The sequence below is a fragment of the Chenopodium album genome, chromosome 13 (assembly GCF_948465745.1).
Source record: "Chenopodium album chromosome 13, dcCheAlbu1.1, whole genome shotgun sequence".
NCBI lineage: Eukaryota > Viridiplantae > Streptophyta > Magnoliopsida > Caryophyllales > Amaranthaceae > Chenopodium > Chenopodium album.
In genome coordinates this window covers 15,106,277-15,132,010 of record NC_137846.1, presented here as the reverse complement: position 1 = coordinate 15,132,010, position 25,734 = coordinate 15,106,277, and the positions used below count along the sequence as shown (strand labels likewise).

The 25,734-nt window shown below is 38.3% G+C and overlaps 1 protein-coding gene across 1 annotated transcript; it reads left to right on the top strand.

Annotated features, from left to right (window-relative positions):
- The first annotated feature begins 9,793 nt into the window (after nucleotides 1–9,793).
- Nucleotides 9,794–18,690, top strand: LOC145575279 (uncharacterized). Its single transcript, XM_081633167.1, has 7 exons — nucleotides 9,794–10,404; nucleotides 10,547–10,625; nucleotides 10,742–10,885; nucleotides 10,940–13,427; nucleotides 13,559–13,641; nucleotides 13,753–13,815; nucleotides 18,598–18,690. The coding sequence occupies exons 1-7, from the start codon at nucleotides 9,794–9,796 to the stop codon at nucleotides 18,688–18,690; spliced, it is 3,561 nt and encodes a 1,186-aa protein (XP_081489293.1).
- Nucleotides 18,691–25,734: the final 7,044 nt, after the last annotated feature.

Sequence of the window (25,734 nt, the reverse complement as noted above, 5' to 3'; positions counted from 1 at the left end):
TTTTTATTATTATTTTCTGAAAACGGGACATCCGCCCAAAATTTCCGGATCCTCCATGGTACTTCCGGAAATTTTAGGCCGAAGTAATGATCCGCCCAAAATATCCGGATGTACCATGGAGGATCCGGAAATTTTAGGCGGATCCTCCATGGTACATCCGGAAATTTTGGGCAGATGTCCCATTTCCAGTTTTTTTTTTTTTTTTTTTTAAAAAAAAAATTAGTTATTATTTTATTTTATTTTATTATTGTTGTTGTAATTTTATTTTATTTTATTATTGTTGTTGTAATTTTGTGTTTTTGATAATTTCAATAATTAGTAATAATGTTATTATTGTTATTTAATTGTTGTTGTTGTTATTAGTATTCATATTAGTAATTTTATTATTTGAAACCTTATTATTATTATTGTTATTGTTATTGTTATTGTTATTGTTATTGTTATTATTATTATTATTATTATTATTATTATTGGTAGTATGAGTGTTGTTAATAGTATTAGTTATTTTACTAAATAATAAAATTAGTTGTAATAATGACATAAACCGTTGTTTTGTTTAATTTTTATAGGATATGGAATCTGAAGACAGCGGTGACGGTGTGAATTATAGTGGGAATTTCGTCACGGATACGTTCTTTCCAACGTTTGAGGATGCAGTTACATGGGCGGATGCTGTCTCCATTAATTTGGGATTTATTTTGGTGAAATCGTCTTATAACAAAACCAGAGATGGTCGGCCGTATCGATATTTGAGATGTGATCGGTCACGGAGGAGCAAGCCGAGAGATTTGGAGAACGCGATACAGAAGGACACAAAAACCAAAGCTAATGGTTGCCCTTTCTACATCAAGATATATTATGAAGTCAGCACTGATAGTTGGAAGATCCGGGCAAAAAACGATCACACCGGGACACATAACCACGCAATGGTTGTGTACCAAGAGGGTCATCGTAAAGTGAGCGGATTGAATCCGGGTGCAAAACAGGTTGTGCGTGACATGACAAAGTCCAAGGTTGCGCCCTGTAACATCATGGCCACTATTGCAGAGCAATTTCCTGACGATCATCCAAACATCAGGCACATTTACAATTGCCGGAATGATTTCAGGATGGAGATGTCCGAAGGAAGAGGAGTTGTTCAGCAATTTCTTCATTTGGCGAGAGAGAATAAGTACATTTACTGGGTCATGGCCGATGATCTCGACGTGTTGCAACATGCATTTATGGTGCACCCGATCACAGTCAACATACTCCGCACATACCCACATGTCATAGGTATGGATTCTACTTACAAGACCAATCGATATGGGATGCCGTTCTTTGAGATAGTAAGTGTGACACCGACGAACCAAAATTTTCTAGTTGGTTATGTTTTCATGCGCGACGAGTGCACCACTAGATATCGGTGGGTGTTGCAGAGATTAAGGGAGTTGATTGGGTTTGATAAAGAGCCATCGGTATTTTTGTCAGACCGTGAACTTGGCCTATGTGCGGCTTTGAGAGAAGTGTTTCCAGGGACGTCACATTTACTATGTCGATGGCACATTAACAAAGATGTGCAGGCAAAGGTGACGAAGTTGTTCAAAAACAAGAAGATAGGTGCTAGTTTTAAAAATGGAAAATGGAAACATATCATGGATGCAACAACCGAGGCGGAGTATGATCGTGCTGTCACTAGCATGAAAGTAAAGTGGGGAAGTTTTCCGAAAGTGATTGAGTATGTTGAGAGAACATGGCTTTGTCATAAAACCAAATTTGTGAAATATTGGACGAACCAAATTCTTCACTTTGGTAACATCAACAACTGTAGAGTTGAGAGCCAACATTCAGTTGTGAAGATGTGGTTTGAATCATCCACAGGTTAGTTGTTCTACTGTATTAGTTGTTGTGGTTATTTTGTAGTTGTAATTATAATAAAAAAAATTATAATGTATTTACTAATCTGGATCAATGACAGGTTCTTTGGATACCGTATGGGCCCGAGTTAATTGTCATATCGGTAATCAAATCATTGAGATTCGAAATAAGTTGGAGGAATCAAGATCTAAAATTGGTGAGTTGTATAGACAGTTGCCGTTGTCACGTATAAACGGCAAAGTGTCTCAACATTGCTTGAAAGAACTTCATGAGGAGACAAAAAGGATACGGGATTTGAGTTACCAGGTTTATGACCGTTGTGGATGTGCTATGCGAGTCACCCATGGTTTACCATGTGCTTGCCAGATACACGAGTCGATAGTTGCACAAACAGGCTTGTACACCAGCCAAATTCATTCTTTCTGGAAGACTTTGGTTATTGGTGATGGTGTTAACATTCCGGAGTTTGTTAACGATTCGACCGAGGAGGCTGCATATTTTCGTTCCCTGGTTGATGAAGTCATGGAAAGTGATCCCGCTGTACGTCGAAATGTGACTCGCATCATTGAAGAGGAGCTGCATCCGGATCAAACACACCTTCAGCAACCACATGTGAACCTCAACGTTCGTGGTCGACGGAGGAACAATGACACCAGGCGTGATCGAAGTTATTTTGAGCATATGGACCGTCAATACACTCAACGTGGTGGTGACCAAGAACCAGGTAATAGTAACTTCAATTTATTTTTGAAATTAAATGAATTGGCACTTTGTAGATTTACTAATAAATGACTTTTTATTATGTGCGGCAGATCCAAATGACATTAATCAGTGCAGGTACTTGAACCTGCTTCCAGGCCCAATGTTGCCGTACATTACTTCATGGAAGGATTTTATTGGTGACGGGAACTGTGGCTTTCGTTGTGTGGCCGACTTCTTTTTTGGTGATCAGGCGCAGTGGTTTGATGCTCGGGAAACAATAGCGAACGAGATCGCCGGTCATCCCGACTTGTACGAACGGATTTACGGGCAAGGACGACTATGGATGAACATCGAGCGTATTCGATGGGATGGTGGGGCTGTTGGGGAGAGGCATTGGATGGTAACCATTCAAGATTTATTTCCTATTGCTACTTGGTTCAATGCAAGGGTGATTTGTCTAGGTGTAGGACTAGTGCCAACAAGCTACTACCCATGCATCACAGTGTTACCACTGAGGGCTCGGAACGGGGTCCGGACACCGAGTCGAGAGTTCGTGATTGCTACAGTTGGTGGATCACATTTCATCCGTCTTGACCTAACACCTGATTCACCTCTCCCGCCGATCGCCGGTTGGTGGACTGAGCACCATGAGGCTAGTGTCGATGGATGGGACCAACAATATGAAAGTAGAAGGAACATGTGGGATGCATTAGTTAGATAGTTTGTAATGTATTTCGATTAGCTTTGAACATTTGTAGATATTTTAATTTGAAATCTAGATTTTAATGTACTTTAATTACGCTGTTTAAAGTCTAACATTAAGGTCTAACATTACATGCCACAAAAAAAAAAATGTCCAGTTCTGTTCTTACATCCCTTGAGATCTAAAAAACAAAGTAATAATAAGCAGTTCAAACAAGTAATAAAGCAGTTCAAATGACTAAACAACAATCTACATCCCCATTTTTGACTTCCAATCAAATAAAAGCTGCTCAGTCAATGCCTTGGTCTCATGCGACATGTGAGGATACTCCGCCAATGCTCTTTGGTGAATCTCCATGGACCGACTCATCCACTGCAAATCAAACAACAATATATTAAATAAAAAACAATTATTATTCGTCAATCTTAATAGTACAATAAGCACAAAAACTTACATAATCAGTGTTAGTCCGCTCTGGAAGGTTGCTTGTAACTCCTGAACCTGGAGATACCCGAGGGTGAGAAAACCTATACAGCCACTGCATGTAACCTGGCAAAACCGTAGGAGCTCCAGCAACGAGTCTGGTGAGGGCACCAAATACTAAACTGTGGGACGCGCCAGGGACAAACCTCTTCCACATCACATCTGTCATCTCGGTCGGAAAGTCTACCCGGTACATCTTCAAGTCAGTCGGCCTCTTGGCCTTCTCTGGCCTGATAATGTCACGTGGAATCCCTTGCACGAATCCAAGCTGTCAAACAACTCTGTCGGGCATGTACGACTCAATGATGTTACGGTACCGGATGCAGCCAATGAATAAAGTGGAGGGGACTCGTTCCCCAGGATCAACTCCGTACGGTAGCCAGTTCACCTCCCGGTCAGTCAGCGCATCAATTCTAGTACGAAATGCTAATAGGCGCTCCAAGTTCTTGCTAGGACATCCTGTGCCAACATCCCAAACAGACGCACGAGGGATATTAAGGTCCCTCGTCAAGGTACCCTGCTGAGGCCGAAAGCACGGAAAGTACTCGTAAATCCACGCTTGCAGCAGCGTCAGACATCCAACGATCGAATCAGCACCTTTCCGTGATGACGTGCTCAATTGCCGATACAAATAAGCTAGTGCAGCTATGCCCCATGCGTACTCGTTAATAGGGACATCTTCATAACATAGCTCGTGGAGGAAGGAAGGATGTGTACGGTTACCACTCTTGTCTACAAACAATGTACCTCCAAGCACTAACCACACGTACGCATTATACTGATCACCCCACTCTCTCTCAACCTCCAATGTCGACTCCAAAATCTTATCAGTCAACACCCCACTACCCTGCCAAATCGTCTTCATGCCGCAAATCTCAGACAAATCATCCGGAGTCATATCCATGGTAACCGAGCAAGCGTCTCGTAGCACGTCCGTGCTAGGTGTAGTGGTGACCATCTGCCCATGAACACGTAGCCCGAGAATGTTGTACACATCGTGCAACATGATCGTGATCTCCCCAAATGGCATATGAAATGTGTTTGTATCTGGCTGCCATCTCTCAAAAAATGCAGAAATCAACGGCCAATCAAGTCTTTTGAACATAAGCCCGGGTAAGTGAGACAACCAACTGGCATCAATCGACTGTTGGCTCTCCGCTGATTGACGACCTCGCCACCTAACCACATCAGCACACAACTTTGCCCTACTCAAACACCACAAAACACTACGCTCCTGCTCCGCCCATATATATCGGGCCACGTGACCGCCAAAACTAGGGATAACAGTCCCATCCTCGGGACCACCTGGCATCGGCTCCTACACTAACCATGTCTCTGCAGAGCTAGTAGTAGGCTGACTCGATCCACTACCAACAAATCTCCTATACTGACCCCTATATACCATATGATAATCCTGAGGGCCCGATTCTTCATCCTGGTCATCAGCATGACTACCCAAGTCTTCGTCGTCATCGTCAGATGATATTGGTGCTCTACCTGCCGAATACACAGGCCGACTACTACCCGACTGTTGGTCTCCCGACCAACCACTAGTAGACCCGTATTGCTGCTCGGGCTGTGACGGTGCTGAACGAGAAGACTGTCTCCTAACTGACGCATTCAAACGTCGTGATATTGCATGACGAGCACCAGAACCCTCGATCTACAATAAATAAGTACACACCATTAAAAATATTGTTAATAATAAAAATAACAACAAAAACAACAACAACAATAATAATCAGAATAATAATAATTATTATAATAATAATAATAACAATAATAATAATAACAATACTAACAATAATAACAACAACAACAACAACAACAATAATAACAATAACAATAATAATAATCACAACAATAATAATAATAATTATAATACTCATCATAACAAAAATAACAACAACACCACCAATAATAATAATAATAATAATAATAATAATAATAATAATAATAATAATAATAATAACAACAACAACAAAAATAATAATAATAATAATAATAATAATAATAATAACAATAATTATAACAATAATAACAATAACAATAATAACAATAATCATAATAATAATAATAATAATAATAATAATAATAATAATAATAATAATAATCACAACAACAATAATAATAATCACAACAACAATAATAATAATCACAACAACAATAATAATAATACTAATTATAATGCTCATCATAACAAAAATCACAACAACACCACTAATAATCATATAATAATAATAATAATAATAATAATAATAATAATAATATTGACGAAATTAAAATAACAACAACAAAAAAATAAAATTAACAACAACAACAACAATAATAATAACAAAGCATAATATTCATCGAAAAAAAAAAAAATTGGAAATTCCAGGCTTCCGCCCAGAATTTCCGGAAGTCCTTGGAGGATCCGCCTGAAATTTCCGGATCCTCCAAGGTACTTCCGGAAAATTTAGGCGGAAGTGGACATCCGCCCAGATTTTCCGGAAGTACCTTGGAGGATCCGGAAATTTCAGGCGGATCCTCCATGGGTCTTCCGAAAATTCTAGGCGGAAGTCCATTTCCCAGATTTCGTTTTTTTTTCCAGAAAATTTACCTCCTCGCCGCCGCCATAGCCGCCGCCGCCGTTGCCTCCACCGCCGGCCAAACCCCTCCCTCCGTGTGTGATCCTAATTCGCCGCGAATCAGCCATCTTTTTTTGTGTACGATCTTGTAGATTATTTGTAAATGTTTGTTGTATTTTTTTTTTTAAACAAATTAAATTTCAGATTTTGAATTTAAAGTTTTTAAGAGAGTTTGGAGTAAGAGAGATGGTGAATGTGGTGAGGGAGTGAGCATGTGACTCGTTGAGTGAAAAAACCGTGTTTATATATTAAGGGTAAAATTGGAATTTCATTCTAAAAATGGGAGCGTTACCCTATAAATTGGGAGCGACGAATAACAACACCCATTATCATAATTAGATTCCTCAAAATTCACATACCTACTTAAAAGTTATAACTATATCAAATAACGGTCCAAAATTTTCAAAGTCTCCTACTAATTTAAGGGTTTGAAACTATCCAACAATAACAGAATCTAATGCTTGGAATTCCAGAAATAATGAAGGGGGTAATATCTAACGGGGTAGATTCTACTTGAGCATTGATTTAGAGAGTAATAATTCATTTTCTAAGGTTTGGCAACAATCCTAGGGTAAAGACCACCAATTCATGGCAATCGGCTGCAACCACCATGTCGTTGATAAACTTGAGACCACCACGAGCATCACCTCACTTGAAGGATCAAAAGCCCTAACCATATGTTCAACTATCTCTTCAACAAGTGGGTCCGATTCAAGATACTTGTTCGTAATTCGCCGGAATTGATGAGCTATGGCGGCTAGCAGCTTCCACCAGGCGGCTATAATGGCGGCAACAACTTCAATTGGGTGGAGGGATATGAAGGTGAAGGAGAGAGTACATAGCTGGGGAAAAGAAGATGCAGTATAGAAGAGGAATTGTTATGGGGGAAATTGTTATGCTAGGGGGGAGGTGGGTAACTATTAACCCCATTTTTAGTGAAATAGATTAATTACCCTAGATCTAAACTTTAAAATAATCCAGAATTATTACTCATGTATTTTTTCCCCTCCCATTACACCTATTCCAGGCAGCCCCTAAGTGTTACACTTTTCATTTCTGATCGTGTTTTTTAAGTGTTATACTTCATTTTTTAGCAAAAAGCTACATTAAAATATAATATCTCTCTCCTCTTATGGTCCCCACCCAAACCCACTACTACTTTTTTATTATATCTATCCTCTCACATTCGTTACTTTTTAATAAACTATTAACCTCACTGTCTTTCTTTTACAATTTTTTAATACTCCAACTATCCCACTTACCTCTTATTTTATTTAAGTCAATTATATTGCCTAAAACTATGTGCCGGTCAAAGTGTAACACTTAAAAAAACACGGAAGGAGTGATAATTTGCTTTACACTTTGAATAAAATGAGAAATTGGGAGATTTTAATGAATAACATTATACAAGTAAGTTACAAAATACAGCAATTAGCCTTCAGATTCTTCAAAAGAAAACTTGTGAAATGTAAGAGAACATTAGCTCAAATGAAAATAGGAAAATAAATAAAAAGCGCAAAATTGAAAAAAAGAGTAATACCCTGAAATAATAAGAGATGATTGGAAAAGGAGAGAAATTAACTGCAATTAAACACGCCATTTTCTTCTCTCTCCAAATTCTTCAGCCCTTTTTTGGCTACTTTGAAGTTTGAACTGCTTCAAGTTTTCTACTGTTGCTTCACAATTTTTCCAGAGAATATTGATGAAATTTTAATTCTTCATAAAAGATACTCCAACTTTACTCGGCCAAAAACATCACGTGTAAAACTTTCTCTCTCTTAACAGAGAGCTTATCTCTCTAGGAAAACTAGAGCCTCTTCTTCAACCTTCCTCCACCGTCATCCATCTACCTCAAATACTACTTCATGAAAAAATTCTTGTTCATTAATACTACTTAAAACTTCAAATTTCTAGTTCTCGAGTTAGTGATCCTACTTCAAAAAAAAAATCCCTAATTTATTTCCCCTGTTTCAATTGCGATGGCTGGATTTAATTATTTCGCTCATCAGGGCCGGAGACGCACAACCTCTAGCGATTACCCTTGTTTTCACCATCATCTTGTTCTTGGTAAGTTTATAGACTATAGAAATTTCTCAGAGACCCGAATTCAAAAGTGGGTAGTAAACCAGTGGATTAAATTTGGGGAAATTAAAGTCCAGAAGTTCGATTGCTTCTTCCTGTTTCTTTGTGAGGATGTCCGTGATAGAGACGCTCTGCTACAACAGAGCTCTGCGGCATATCAAGGTGCTCTTCTAATCTTTAAACCTTGGAATTAGGGTGAGTCAATAAGAGATATAAAATTTGACAAGGCTGCTATTTGGGTTCATCTAGATGAGGTTCCCCTGGACTTATATGATATTAACATCGTTAATCCTATGCTTAATCTGGTTGGAAACTTTCTGAGTATTGATGAACCCCTTCCAGGTTCAATAAGATGTTTGGATAGAGTAAAAATTCAAGTTCATGTTTTGGAGCCGTTATTTTCTGGTTTTTACTTGAACCTTGGACATTCGGAGTTTAAGTGGATTAATTTCAGATATGAGAATTTGTTTATTTTGTGCTCTAAGTGTAATAAAATTGGCCATAAGCAGAATTCTTGCTCTTTGAATTCTTGTATGACTGCTCCTTGTCTTGTTGATGGGAGTGGGTTGAGTAGGTCTGCTTCTTTGCCTGCCCATAATCTCTCAAATATGAATATTGGTTTAAAGAGAACTGAAAAATTTAGAACAACTATAGTAAATCTCAGAAGTCTTTTCAAAGGTATCAACCCATACCAACCCCGGAACATTAAATCCAACAAAAGACCCCCTGAGTTTGTTACTCCATCCCTCTCACCTTTGAAAAAGAGAAAATTTCAATCAGAACCTAGAACACAAATTAACCTTGTTCCAAATGATCCGAGCCAAACACAAACCCAGCCCACTTTCTCATTCCACAAAATATCTCTATGCGTTCCAAAAAAGAAGCAGCATTGTCATGGCTCCTTTCCAATACCACTCTCCAAGCCTAGTCCATCTACTCCATCTCCCCGATCCTCAAGGTTACATAAACGATTTCATCCTCTTAAGCGACCAAAACCTCCTTTTCTCAAGATGGCTTGTAATAAAGATATAGGTTGGAATTGGGCTAAGGAAATATTCCCTTATAACCGTCGAGCATCAGTTTCTGATACGACAGCGCCTCCTGCAATTAATTCAACTAGGTGTTTCTCTTGCTTTACTCCTTCAAAGAAGAGGAAGAGATTGAGAGGAGTGGTTGTTACTTGTAAAACTTTCTCTACCACTATTAGTTCTGGTTCGTCTGGTTGTCTGCAATGCCTTTTACCCTTCAAGAAGAGGAAGGGTCAGGAAGGTTCGGTCTCTACTTCGACTATTTCTGTTGCGGGTTTGGTGGCACCCTTAGAGCCACCACGGTCGAGATGAGGATTGCAGCTTGGAACTGTAGGGGTCTTGGACAAGAAGACTCCCCTAAAGTTCCGTATCTTAGCTCTTTAGTCCGCTCTCAAAACTTGGATGTTGTGTTTTTGATGGAAACAATGGTTTCTGTAGATAATGTTGTTCATAGTTTAGCTTCTATTCCTTTTTCGGGTTGTTGTAGTGTGAATGCTATGGGCTTAAGTGGTGGTTTGTTTATCTTTTGGCTAGCTCCTTTTAGTGTAGTCCCGTTGTTTATATCCCCAAACTTTGTAGTTTGTAAGATATCAGTTGGTGAAGCAATAAAATATGTGATATTTGTGTATGGTGCGCCTCATATAGTTGATAGAATGGGGGTGTGGGCGTCTATAACTACTTTTGTCCAAACCTTTCCGAATATTTTGTTGATTGGTGATTTTAACCAAGTTGAGTATCTCTCAGACAAACTAGGTGGGTCTTCGTTTATACCGGGTAGATTGGATTTTATTCAGTGGCGTTTGGGTTTGGGATTAGTGGATGTTCCTTTTTCAGGTCCTGCTTACACTTGGACAAATAATAGGATAGAAGTGGACCCCACTTTTGAACGCCTGGACAAGGCATATGCATCTCATGATTGGTTTGTTGATTTTCCGGATTCACGAGTGCATCATCAACCCATTTTATTTTCAGATCATGCTGCTATTATTTTCTCGGACTCGGTATGTCGAGATACAATTCGAAGACCTTATAGGATTGAGAATTGGTCTTTATCTGCTCAGGATGTTTCAGGGATTGTTAAAGAAGGATGTCTTCTACAATTTGCGGGCTCTCCGTTGTTTTCCTTATCCCGTAGACTTGGTATTATTCGCGGGAAACTAAAAGACTGGTGCCTTGAACACAGGAAATCTTGGGGTATCAACTGGAAGGCCTTAAGTTCTGAATTATCATCTTGTTCTACTTAATTGCAATCCCAGGTGGTGCGAGTCCTTTTCCTTAATACAAGGGAAGAACGGGTTGCGGAAGCCACAACAGCTTTTCTTTACTGGAAACAACGGGCTAAGGTTAAATGGGATGCAGTTGGAGAATCTCACTCCCGCCTACTGTTCTCTGTTGTACAGGCTAGACGTTGCCGAAATTTGATAGTTAGCCTGAAGGATGATGCTGGACATTAGGTATCTGATTCAGATGGTCTTCGTGCTCTTATTCAGACTTTTTATGCAGATCTGTATACTCCTGTGTCTCAATCTGGGAACGGTCTTCCTTTACAGTGGGAAAATCTTGACCTTCCGATATTATCTTTGTCTCAAAAGAATTTGTTAATGGCTCCTTTCTCGGCTTCTGAAATTAAATCAGCACTGTTTCACATCGCAAATGATAAATCCCCTGGGCCGGATGGTTTTACCTCGGCTTTTTTCAAGACACACTGGGAGGATACAGGACATTTTGTGATCTCGGCGGTGCAGTACTTTTTTGCTCATGGTTATATGTTAAAGGATTGGAATAGAACTTTCTTGGTTCTTCTTCCTAAGATTTCTCAACCGGAGTTGGTGTCTCAGTTTCGGCCGATTGGGTTATGCAATGTTTTGTATAAATGTATTTCCAAATGTATCACGGGACGGCTGCGGGTGGTCCTCTCTTCTCTTGTTTCTGGATTTCAAAACGCTTTTGTTCCAGGCCGCCTTATCTCTGATAACGCTCTGGTAGCTCATGAGCTGCTCACCTTTACGAATAATTCAAAGGCTCGGAAGCAGTTTTATGTGGCCCTAAAGTTAGACATGAATAAGGCGTATGACAGAGTGCGGTGGGACTTCATGAGTCAGGTTTTACGGGCCTTTGGTTTTCCCCCGTATTGGGTTCATATTATTGAGCAATGTGTTACAACCGTTTCTTATCAGGTTCTGGTGAATGGGAGTCTTACGCCTTCCTTTCGTCCACAGTGTGGTCTTCGGCAAGGAGATCCACTGTCGCCATATCTGTTTGTTCTGTGTATGGAAGTGGAAGTGCTATCAGCATCTCTTCGTCGGGCAGAACAACAGTCATTGTTTTCTGGTCTCCGTGTTTCTAGAGGTGGCCCTTCGGTTTCCCACCTCTTTTTTGCAGATGACTCGCTGTTGTTTTTCCAGGTTTCGCCGCAGGCTTGTGATAATGTACTGGCTATCCTTTCTGATTTTTGTTCAGCTTTAGACCAGATGATTAATCTTCAGAAATCCTTTGTCAAGTTCAGCCCGAATACTCCCCCTGACTTTCGGGATTTCTTGTCCCGCAGTCTTCGACTTCAATCAAAGGATTCACTTGGGACTTATCTTGGCTTGCCGGTTGATATAGGGCGAAGTAAGGTCTCGGAGTTCAGGTTCTTGATTGATAAGCTTGCTAATCGTCTGTCCGCTTTTGCTTCCCTACAATTGTCAGCTGCTGCTAAACTGGTCATTATAAACTCGGTGTTGGTGGCTTCCTTTAATCACATTTTATCGGTCTTCAAGATTCCGTCTTCTGTTGCTTCCCAGATTGACAGTATGTTAGCTAGTTTCTGGTGGAGATCTTCTGGCTCTACTAAGGGCTTGGCCTTGCGCTCAGCTTCTCTTTTGCATTTGCCAAAAGGCTTGGGCGGTCTAGGTTTACGCAATGTTGCCTGTTTTAACTCAGCCCTCCTTGCTGGAACTGGATGGCGGATGATACATAATCCTCAGTTGATGGTTTCTCGCCTCATGTTTTCTAAGTACCCTTCTCTTGCTTCTGTTTCGGGCGCTCGAGTGTCTCGGCCCTCTTGGGGGTGTCGGGGTTTACAGATGGCGATGTCTGCAGTAGTTTCGGGTGTCCGGTGGAAGGTAGGTGGTGGTAGGAGTGTTAGTATTACAGCTGATGACTGGGCTCTTGGTGGTCCGATTTTGTTTAAGTCTGGTTTATCCCAGTCGGAACTTCCGACTCATGTGTCTGATATCATTGATCCGCGTTCTAACGCGTGGGACCCCTCGAAGGTCCATCGGTTTTTCGACAGCCCAACGGCTAATCGGATTTTAAGTTTAGATCGTCCATTAAAGCTCATGGATGACTTTGTGTATTGGAAATTTACTAAAGACGGCTCCTTTTCTACGAAGTCTGCTTATGCCCTCTTGCTCATGCAGACTTCTAGGCACTCTTATGGGGGATCTATTCCCTCTTCCTGGTGGGCGAAATTCTGGGGGCTTCCTCTCCTTCCTAAATGGAAGATCTTTGGCTGGAAAATAATTCAGTCTGATCTTCCGGTGGCGGCAGCTCTAGTTGTTCGTGGCCTGTCTGTTGATCATGTTTGCTGCTTTTGCCATAGGGAGCTGGATACGGTGGACCATTTGTTTAGAGATTGTAACTTTGTTGTCTCTTTATGGGTCGGTAGTTCTTTTCTGTTTAATAGTCGGGGTCTTCTTCGCCTTCCTTTTCCTCATTGGTTTTCCTCGATGATTTCACTGTTGAGGGTTGCTAAGGACTGGGAAAACTTGATGCGTTTTTTCGCTCTTTTATGGGCTATTTGGCTTTCGCGTAATAATATCAGGTTTCGGCATCAGGCAGTCTCGCCGGATGATGTTCTGCTTCTTGCTTCTCAGTGGTTTATGCGGGGTCAACAAGCTCAGGATTTCCACAACCGTCCTTTCTCGGGGGATCTTCGGCCTAGGATACCTAGTTCAGGTATGTGGCCACTCTTTGTGGGGAGATTGCTTCAGAATTTGATATCTGTTTGATTTTTGATGGGGCTTGGTCGTCCTTGGACAATTCGGCTGGTGCGGGTTGGATTTTTCGAGATTGTGATTCGCTTGTAGTGCGAGGAGGGGGTGCCCGTGCTTCTTTCTCCTCTTCAGCTCTCCATTCTGAGTTACAGGCTTGTTACTGGGGGTTAAGACATGTATGCGCAAGGGGTTTTCGTAGAATCCTCATTTTCTCTGATTGCGAACCTCTTTGTATGACGTTGGCCCAGAAACAATGTGACGACATTTCTCTCTGCTGGTTAATTCAGGATATTCGGGCTCTTTTGGCTACTGTTGAGGCCTGCAAGATTCAGAAAGTTCCAAGGCAATGGGTATCTCCAGCGCATTGGTTGGTGGGAAGGCTCGTGTTCGGGAGTTTCTTTTTTGGTCTTTTTAAGTTGTTTGTTTTTCCTTTCTTAGTTCTTACTGTCAAAAAAAAAAAAAAAAAAAAAAAAAAAAAAAAAAAACTTTACTCGGCCAAGTAATTCCAACTTTACTTGCCTGGGCCGATTTTGTAGCATTCTTACAACCTTACATATGCGATGCCAGGCCCAACCTCAATTGTATTACGAAGTTTAAAATGGCTTGCACAACATGGCTTGCACAAAAAAAGCATAGCACACCATGTTATTGTTCGTGCCGGGGTGGGGCCACCTTTACTTTGGAGAAGCGTGACAAGGCAAAGCTTGACACATAATTTGAGGATCGGCCCTAGCTAGAGTTGGCACAAGGATTGGCTTGCCCGCTTGGTAGACCTGGCAATCCTGACCCAGACTCGATGACCCGACCCGAATGACCCAACCCATGACCCGAAATTAACCCAAAAACATTGACCCGAAAATGACCCGAAACCCGAAATTGACCCAACCTGACCCATACCCGATCCAAAAATGGAGTTGACCCAATCCTGACCCGAAAATGACTCGAAGTTGACCCGGCCTGAAATTGACCCGAAGTGTTTTACCCGGATAGACCCGATACCCGAATTGACCTGAACACAACCGATACCCGAAATGTCCCGAACTAAAATTACCTTATAATTGAACTTAAAATGTCTTGTACCAAAAATAACTCAAATTGTTCATCTTCAATTGTAGTTAAGCTCATAAATTGAATTGATAGTTTTTATTATAACAATAAACAAACTATAAACTCCGTATAAAATTATTGATTTGAGCTTGATTTACAAATGAAACAACCCGAAGATACTTGACCCGAAACTAACCCGACCCGAAATTGACCCGACCCGAACTTGACCCGATACCTGACCCGAACTTGACTCGAAACCCGAATCGACCCGACCCAAATGTTAGCTGACCCGAAATGACCCGACCCGAATGAACCATTTGCCAGGTCTACCGCTTGGCATGTCCCATAACCATATGTACTTCCAATTGCATTATTTTAACCATGCATCGTTTTTATAACCTTACATACTTTATCGTTTTATTATTTATTTATTTATTATTTTTTTTTTTGAAGAATTACATACTTTACCTTTAATTTTATTTAAATAAAAAAAATTGAATTATGCCTCATATATTCCTAATCCAATAACAACTAAATCATTGATACAAAGTTAATATGAGAATGGGGTAGAAAGTCCGTACAATGCTATTGTTGTGAAACAAAGGATGTTGTTGGTAAACTTGGCAAGATATACTCAAATAGAACTTAGACCATACCCATAGTTGGATGATCCGAAATGGACTTGGCTTAAATTGATTTGAGAGGAAATTAAGTACTTCTTTTGTTTTCTTTTTAGTAGCATACTTTAAGAATTTAAAAGATGTAAGCGGATCAATTTATCAAAAAAATTAAAATAAATAAAATAAAAATAACTGGGAAGGTAAATTATTACTGTAGGGAATATTTCAAGCCTTACCCCAAACTTGAACCCCACTGTGATCATACACTTAAGCATGGTGGCGTCCAAAGGGAAGGAAGCTAGAGCAAAAGAATCACCAACAAGTTTTAGGAACTTGTAAACCGTTCACAAGGTGAAGATTACACCCCTTAACGATCCATGAGATCGCCAACTCCAAAAGGTCTTGAACCAAATAGGGTTCGGGGATGAAGGTACAAATCCAACCTAAAAGAGATTGAACCTGCCCTAATAATAGGCCTCTACTTCATTCTTCTCGTATTCATGTGCGCTTTCTGACTAACATGCAATCAACAGATTAACCTTAAACCTGTTTATCTATGTTGGTTGAATTTAATGCACAAATAAAACTATTATTGGTGATCACTTGAATTATAATCATATTAGCCTAAACAAGATTATTAATTATCTTATTAAGCGTGATTACAAGTACAAATTCCCTTTAGGCATGCATAAAAGGCGTGATCAAGCAATAACAATAATAATCATCAAGCAACATAATAACAATCATCATAATTATAATCATAATCATAATAACAATCATAATTATCATAATCATGTTAAAGCATAATATTAATAGCAAGATCCTAGGCATGATACTAACAAGATTAATAACAAACCCTAGCATGTCACTAAACAATAAAGATCAAAGCTTTAGCCCTAACATGATACTAACATGATATTGATATGATATTAGAAAGCATAGGAAAACATGATACTAGAAAGCAATAAAGACATCCTAACATGATACTAGGAATTAAACAAATTTAAACATGCTTTCCACAAGAATAGAGCAATAAGATTACATACTTTGATACCTCGTACCTCTTTCTAATAACAAAATACACGCGTTATTAACTTCAAGGAAAATATAAATCAAAACAACCAAACCCTCAGAAATTATAACCTTTCACGTTTAGAGCGAAGGCAACTTTGAACTTGACTAGGTGTGTCTAGTGCTAATGTATGAGGAATTGTGTAAGAGGGAAGGTTTAGAAAAAGAATAGAGAGAAGGAAAGCTTCTAGCTTTAGAGAGAGAAAGATGATTGTTGTAGATGATTGATGATTAATTGATGATTGTAGATGATTGAAAACGGAGGTTCAGGACCCTATTTATAAGAAAACAGTCCGGAAATAGGTAGAATTCAATAAGGAATAAAACTCCACTCTGTCGCCGCAAAACCGACCTTGTCACCTAGCGACAAGATCTGTCGCTTGGCGACAAGATCTGTCGCGTAGCGACAGGCCTGTTGTTTGGCAACAGCTTGGATTCCTACGCGCTTTCAAACACGGGGTCTACTTATCAATCAAAATTGACTTGTAAAGTCCGTATGAAAACCGAAATCGTATTTTTCATAAAATAATATTTTATTCCAAGTAAAACTTATCAAAATATAATTATTAATTCTAATTTTATTAGGATTTAAAAGAACCTTCTAGAGAATTCTAGAAGACTATAATTAATTCTAATAACTTTAGGAATAATAATTAACATTGGGCCCTCCCCTAGATCATCGGGCCGCATGTAAAGATCAAACCGGGCCCAGTTTAGTATTTTGGTCATAACTTCCTCATCATTCATTGGAATTGGGCTTATAATATATAGTTGGAAAGCTCTTTGCAAACCCCATCCAACTACACTCTTATTGGACCCTTGTTGTGGAGCAAACTAAACTGGTTTGGCTGTTTTCATAAAATAGAGTTATTTTTCGAAAACAGAAAGAAAGAGTTTTTAAAACTAACCGCAACACCTGACCTTTCACACTTTCACCTCGTTCGACTATCATTCGACGCAAAAGGTATTCATCACTGGGTTTGGTTTTGGGGAGACACATTTGGGTGTCTACAATTACGGAGTATTATTTTTAGAAATCTTTTAAGTGGTCACATTTGTGAAAAAGGTTTTTTTAAGTCAAAAGTTGTGAAAAATGACCTTTTAAGTGGTTTTGGTTTATGAATTGGGACCTTGACCAAAAATTCGAGGACCCAATGTTAAAATCCGACCATCTCCCATAAAAAAAACAGCCTTACTTGTACAAAAATGTACTTTATTTTTAAGCCAAGAAAATTAATCAAATTAATATCCAACTTGAAGACAAAATTGAGAAAAAAAAAACATTAATAATTTCACTTTGCATATCAAGAAATGCCCTTATTTATGAGACAATGAATCCACTCAAAAAGTTGTATGAAACAACGAATCGAGAATGTGCCGAATTGTTATATTTATGTATTTGGATTCTTAGCCCTTCCCCAATTAATTCTTGTTTGATTTTGTTCAATTCGTTTTCATTATCGTTATTTGTCAATTATAAATGTCGTATGGATTTAATTAATGAAATTTAGTGACATTTAAGACTTCTTTCAAAAAAAAAACAAAAACTTCGGCGTTCCCCGTGCAATATTGATGATTATTGATTTTAATGGACATTGATTGTTGTATCAAATTGATGTAGTGCCAAACTATAGTGAATTGCCATGATTGTACTTGTATTTGACACTTTCGCCGTCTAGAATTAATAGTCGTGTTGATAGTGTGCAGTGATTTGAACTAGTAATTAGTCTTATGACCCGTGCAATATTGCATGAGTTGTATCGATAGAAGTAGGGGAGAAAGATGGTAGAGAAGAATGAGGGAAGGCAAAGACGAAGGAGAAATAAAATTTGATTGATGAAAGTCACAAATTAAAGACTACCACATTCAGTGGCCTAGATTTTCCTAAGTTGGACTTAGTATTGACTGTTCATATTTTCAGAGAAGAAAGTTGCATTAACTATTAGCTTATAAAATAGTCTATGCAAAATTACAGACAGAGATGCGAGGAAACAATTTAACAAGTTTTAGTGATTTTCATTACTCGTTTTCTTGGGGTTTTTTTTGCAAAAAACATGGCAGAAATTAGTAAGAATGACGTACTTACCATTGGGTTAGGGTTTTTATATTCTAGGTGTAGATGTGGATGTGACAACTTAATTTAGACGGAGATAGTAGTTCGTTAAAAATCATTGGTCAATGCGAGGAGTATTGGGTTGATGTTAAATTGTTAAGAGCATTACACGGCCTCGTTTCATTCATCTATGTTTGAAGTTGTATGCTGTTTCTAAGTTCTAAGTCTTCTAACTCTGGATAAACTGCAGTTCATGGAGATCCTGCTCATTTTTACTAGATTTCATTATGTATTTATCTTATATAGCACTAATTGATGTACTAATCTTATGCATCATGAAGTATGGTACAACAAATTTGGCTATTGATGCTGATGGGTCTTTATCACATCCTAGAAGCCAAAAGGATACAAATGGTAATGCTATGCTTCTATGAGTTTGGGTCTCATCAATACTTGTTTTGTAAATTTTCATGTTTGTGACTGCATTTTATGTTTTTCAACAAAGGTGTTAAGCAGTCTCGTGCGAAACCACTTAGTGTTGAAGAAGAAAAGATGTTCCATGTGTATTATGAAACCAAGATTCAAGAAGTATGTGGAGCCTTCAAATTTCCTCATAAAATCCAGGTTTGCATATATTATGTGGATGTGAATCAAAGTCACCAGAGTGGAAATTCTTCATTGTAATCATCTATGCTCTATTTCAGGCTACTGCACTTACATACTATAAGAGGTTTTGTCTCTGCTGGTCAGTCATGGAGTATCATCCAAAATCTGTTATGTAAGTTATCTATTGTATTATTGTTGTTTCTATCAATTCAGTATTTGGCTAATGTATTCAAGTAGAATATTATCCTTCACCACTTTTAATTACCTTGTACCTTCCCGCCCTTATTTTGGTATTGATTTAGAATGTGTTGGAGATTACTAGGAACCAGTGGTAAATATGTGAAAGAGCACTGTCTTCTGTACTTTTCTAATTTGGAGATTTATCTCTACTTCAATAGTAAAATATTTTGGTATGCAAATATGCAGGTTAACATGTGTGTGTGTGTGTGTATATATATATATATATATATATATATATATATATATATATATATATATATATATATATATATATATATATATATATATATATATATATATATATATATATATATATATTGTTTTTTGTTAAAATTGTTGTTTCTATGATCTCACCCTTCCCGTGTACTCTTGTATATTTTCTGTAGATATGAACTGTATTGGTGCCCCTATACCTTGACCATACTTCACTGTGTGATTTCAGTCTCCGAGATACATATTACTACTCTTTTCGATCAAATTGATGGAAATTTCCTGAATGAAACTTACACCACTCCCCACACAATCTTTTCTCTCCTTCTCCTTCATTAGCGTACCTTCTTTCTCTGTTTACTACTGGTATTCCATCTCCACTAAAACTAAGAATATATGTCAAATACTGAGATAATCTATACTAAAACTATGATATGCCAAATTTCCCCATAAAAAAATTAAAAAGGGTATTTGGGGTCACTGTCTTTGCTAGGAATTGGGTCAGTCTACAGTAATGTCCCCCCTTGTCATGAGCCACAATGGTCTTCTTTTGTTGTATCAGTAGAATTTTCATGATAATGTGTGCCTGTATGGTGGGGCTAGCCACGGAATGTGTTTGTGGGAGTGGGGGCAAGTAGATGAGAGTTATGTTTAATTTATTTAAACTCAAAAAACTCTTACTTAAAATTGCTATACTAAATTACATGTCATCTCTATCATAAGTTGAAAGAAAATAGTAAATAGTCAGTTGGGCTAAGTAGTGAGGTATCTCCTAAGCAGAGGGATATGCAAGACCATTTCTAGAAAACACTACAGACAGTATAGAGAATGTAATTAGTGAATTGATATCCCCTTATAATATCCTTTTTTTTTTTTTGGTTCCTTGACATTTATAATAATGTAATTTTGCAGAGTCTGGGATTTGATCTAATTGTATATACACCATATTGATCAATTGAAGGTTTTATTAATGATATGAAGGTATAGTATAGTACGGTGTATCTACCATTAACCCTGTATAATTTTTGGTTTTGCACTTTTATTGAGCATTAATGAACTATTGGTCTGTGATTCTGATTTTCTAGGACTTTCTGCTATGCGTCAAATGGCGAAGTTGACATGTTGCAAGTATACATCATTATTATTTTGAGACCGCGTTATTATTTTGTTTCCTTTTTAACTTTTTATTGACATAGACTAAAATATGTCTTGCAATATATATTTTTGTGGTTGTCACACTTTTTACAAAACAGACTAGATATAGTGGTTTGATGGTATTTTGCGCCTGATCCTTTTTGTATCGATATTTACAGAATTGGTTGACTGTATACCTCCTATATTTCAAAATAGATCATAATGTTTGATGTGGTGCTTTGCGCCCGTATGCATATAAATTGATGTTATCTCAATGGGTTGAAGGATTAATTCCACTTCTCAAAAGTGAATCATATTTTTTATTGTTTGAAAAAGTTGATGTGATAGAGGAAGCACAAGTTTCAACTGATGATAATATGTGGAGCCATGGAGGAGATGATTATGATGACCCTGAACATTAATTATCCTTTTTACTTTCACTCACAGTGTGTTTTACGATGATGTATGTAACTTTTCAAGTAAGCCAATACATCCCTAATTTATGTCATATTGATAATTAATGCTCTATAATGATAAAATAATGCCACTGCTTTGATGATGTTTATATGGCCCAAGCCAATAGGCTCCCTAAATAAGGCTGTAGCTGAACCTCTATAGTGATTGATTGCTGCCATGATTTATAAGCCCAATCCTGAGACTGTTTGAGATTTATTTATATAGTGATATCTTTATCATTATGTGTGTTATTTCTGTTGCTTCATATATTCTTGTTTAAAATTAGTATTTTTTTCCTAATCCTTTTATTTTATTTTATCTACTTTACATTTTACATGTATGTTTAATCTTGATCGTGGTGTTGCTTATTCACTATTTTGGTGTCTTACTATCTTTCCAGGAGTTAAATCAAAGAGCGGTCTTTGAAGCTGATAAAGCAATGCTTACAGATGCACCGATTTTATTTCCTCCAGGCCAGGTATTCTTCATCTGAAAAGATTTAAAGGTGGTTTGATGAGAGTACCGTGTTAAGGAGGCTTGCCTAGGTCGTTTAGGGGGGGATCATGAACTTTATGATAATGTTTTCTCTGTGGATGTTGCTGAGAAATGTCGCGTGTTAATGGTGATAATAATAAACCCCAAAATCTACCTCATCCCGAACTTTATCTCCTCCACAGTGTAACTAATAAATTTCAAGAAAATTCTAAAACAGTATGGGCCTGTTCTCATACGATTATTTTCAGTTCAGCTCAGCTCTAATCAGTTAAGTTCAGTTCAGCTCCTAATTTCCTTCTCTTATAAAATATTCAGTTCAGTTCTGCTCAGCTCAGCTCTAATAAGTTAAGTTAAGTTCAGTTCAGCTGAGTTTAGTTCAGTTCAGCTAAGTTCAATCAATGAGAACAGACCCTATGTGTACATCGATTAAACTTTGAGTTTTTGGAGCAAAGATTACACAGTTAATGGGTTATGCCCCATGGTCGTTTTCGTTATGAGCATTTTTCCCTTAAGTCAACCAAAGGCAGCAGCAGAAGGCAATGAGCTCCACAGCCTGCAATGTTCAAAATCATTCAATCTGATCTTTCCTTTTTCACATTTTATTTACTTGAAGGGAAAATGTGGATAAGTTTTATCGAGAAGTGATTACTGCGTGTACTAGTAGGTTTAAGGTTGACCCTTTTCTTAGGTACATGGATGTTACACTTGACTGTAGCTTCAAAAAAGGTAGTCTAGCATTTGACTTAGGCTCGTCCATTGTTGTATGGAATGCACGTGGTGTTACCCATCCTTCATTTAGGTGGAATGTTCTTAATGTTGTTGTTGTCCACAAGCCAATCATTTTCATTATAACCGAACTTAGGGTTGGTAGGAAGAACTTTGAAGAAGTTGTTAAGGTTCTTGGTAACGAGGTTGACTAGTCCCTTGACGAGAGTATTGGGATATGTGGTGGCGTGGCTGTAATTTGGAATGAAAGGAAGGTTTCTTCGGGAGAGTTTATTGTTGCTGGAATGGGGAATTGCCCTTTGAAGGTCCTAGGTGTTCTTATGGTGAGTATTCGTTCCTAATTTTCCCTTTTTTTCCCATTGTATTATAATTTGTTATGTAAATTTTGCCTAGTATTAATTATTTTGTGTGATCTATAACGATGCAGCCTGCTAGCCCAGCCAATGGTGAGGCAGGTGGTTATTCAACCGCCACTGCTGGCGAGGGAAGTGGTTCTTCGGCTGCCGCTGCTGATGGTGGAGATGCCTAAGATCTGTTCCTATGGGTGGAGGTGGTATTTCAAAAGAAGTGTTGCTCCTAAGGATTTGTCTTTATTATTATCGTTTTTAGTTTATGTAATTCGTATGTAGGTGGTTTGTATTAACTAAGACTTATGTGACTGTTACTCCGAGTACTTTGTTTAATGTATGAATTAAGGCAATGTAATTGCCATTGTGTGTTATGCATTACTATAATAGTATTAGGTGAATGAAAGTTAGTAGAGCATAATGGGAATGGGAATGGGAATATAGCATAATTAGTGGAATTAACAAATCAAAAAATTAGAATATAAAAATTAAGATTTATAGTAATTTTGAAGGGTCAAAATAGGAACTTGTTAACTACAACCAAAAAATGAATGACTAAATGACCAAGACTTATCATTAACCTCCTATAAGTGATGTACATTTTTGGTCAATATTTTTTGTCAATATTTTCAGATTAAGTCAATATTTTTTGTCCAAATGTTTCCTTTGACAAGAACAAAAAATGTTAAAGTACATATTTTTATTATAAAAAAATATTTTCTTGCCAAATAAAGTCGCGAAAATCAGAGTAAATTATTTCAGATTTAGTCAATCAATATTATTTGTCAATAATTTCAGATTTAGTCAAGATTTTTTATCAAAATCTATTTTCTTATTTTCTTTGACAAAATTGAGCTTATTTGAAACTGAAACGAAAGAATGAATTTGGTCAAAATTACCTATAATTTTGGCCAGCCCAAATATGTAACACCAGCCCAAATATGTAACACCAGACCAAAGGCTGAAAAAAAAAATACAAACTCATGTTATCAATGAATGGGTACTACATCACATAGCCCAGTAATTGTTATTCCAACAACAAATAAACATTGTACTCTATAAAACAAGATAAAAAATGCCTTCAATTTATCGAATACACGGAAGACCTTATTTAGCTAGTACAATAAATTTACATGGGAAATGTTTGAACCATTCATCATAAATAGCAGCATAAAATTCTTTTTAAGCTCCTCCTTGAAAACAAAACAAAAGTGTTGATTAATTCATAATGCATCCGAATATCATCCTCCTTTATGTGACAACATGACACGATTAACAAACTTACAAGGCTCTTTATAACATGAAAGGACGGTGATGGATAGTCAGCTCGCAAGACACATAACTCAGTAGGCTCTCCATTTTTTGTTAGCGTTCCTGATTTTGCAACAAGCCAAGTACAACTTCGTCCAGCATCTCGATCATGCATCTGGTCCATAAGTTTCAATCAAATTAGTCCAAATCAACCAATTTTCTGAGGAAAATGTCAAAAACAAACCCAAACTAACCTGTGCAACAAGTGCCAGAAACTGACTATATGGAGATTGGAGAAAAGTATTTAGGCTATGTAGCAGTAGTTGCAATCCATTAGCACCACCACAGAACAACACTTCAGTCTGCATAAACAGCAGAATGAGTAAGTACTCTTCAAACAAATAGAATATCATCTAAAAATTAATGGTAAGGACAACCACAAACACTACTAGAAAAGTGCCGATTTCCGACGGAAAAAGTCCCTCGTAAACTCCCTGTTTTCCATCGAAAATAGGGTTTCCGACGGAATTCCGTCGAAAACTATCGTCGGAGAACCCTTTGTAGGAAAAAGGGCTTTTCCGTCGGAAGCACTTTTCCGACGGAAATCATGCATCGGAAGACATATTCCGGCCCGGGAAAGTCCGTCGTAAATTTTCGACGGAAAACAAATCCGTCGGAAACATCTACCAAAAAAAATAAAAAATAAAAAAAACCCACCCCACCCCACCCCATACCACCACCCACCACCACGTCCAACCCCTACTGCCACCCCACAAGCCGCTACCATGAACCGCACCATCTAAACCAACCAGATCCTAAGCCACCACCACCACCTTAACCCATTCAACCCTAACCCACCTAACCCGAACGAACCCACCAACCAGACCCACCACGACCCTAACTCAATAACCCAGATCTACCAACACCTTAACCCATTCAACCCTAACCGCCACCCACTAAATTAACCCACCCACAAAATCAACCCTAACCCAGACCCAAACCCTAACCCAAACCCGACCTAAAACACCCAAACCCCTAACCCAAACCCAAACCCTAACCCAGACCCGACCTAAAACATCCAAACCCCTAACCTAGACCCGACCGAACCGTAACCAAACCAACCTTCTCTTACCACCCTAACCCACCCCACCCTAACCCTAACCCTTGGCCCTGGTGGCACCCACCACCACCTCCCTCAACCCACCCTTAAACTGACTCTAAAACCACCAACGAGCCACCAGAACCCAAATTTTTTTTTTTAAAAAAAAAAAACTTTAAAACAAAAGAAAGAACATTAAAAACATCAAAACATACCTTTAATTATGAAATTAGCTTCGAATTTCACCAAATTTAGGTTAATAAGGCTTAATTCGACAATAAAAACTCTAGATCTAGAGTTCTGATTGTCGAATTTAACCTTAAAAACCGTATAAAATCAAAAACGTAGCACAATTGGCGCGGCAAAGGGATTTATATGGGTGGCAGCGGCGTGAGACGACAGCAGTCGTTGGTGAGATGACGGAGAAAGATGAGGGAGAAGGAGAGAGAAAGAGGAGGGAGAAGGAGAGGAAAGAAGAGAAAGAAACATCAGAGGGAGAAGGAGAGAGAAAGAGGAGGGAAAAGGAGAAAGGAGAGAGAATGAAAAGGGGGAAGTGAAAAAAAACGGCTGAGGGTGAAATATAAAAGGGGGGCTGAATATTAGGGTTTGAAATTTTTTTTTAAAAAAATATATTCCGACGGAATATCGTCGGAAATTTCCAACGGATTTTAATTCCGTCGGAAAATTACATTTTCGACGAAAAATTTCGTTGGAAAGCCCATATATTCCGACGGATTTATATTCCGTCGGAAAATTTCCGACGGATTTCCGACGTAAATGTCCGATGGAATAAAAATCCGTCGGAATTTCCTATGTTTCTGACGGAATTAGGTGTCCGTCGGAAATAGGCCTATTTCTAGTAGTGAAACCTGAGCACTAGCAGCCATTCTCACAAGATTACAACCGTCGCGTAA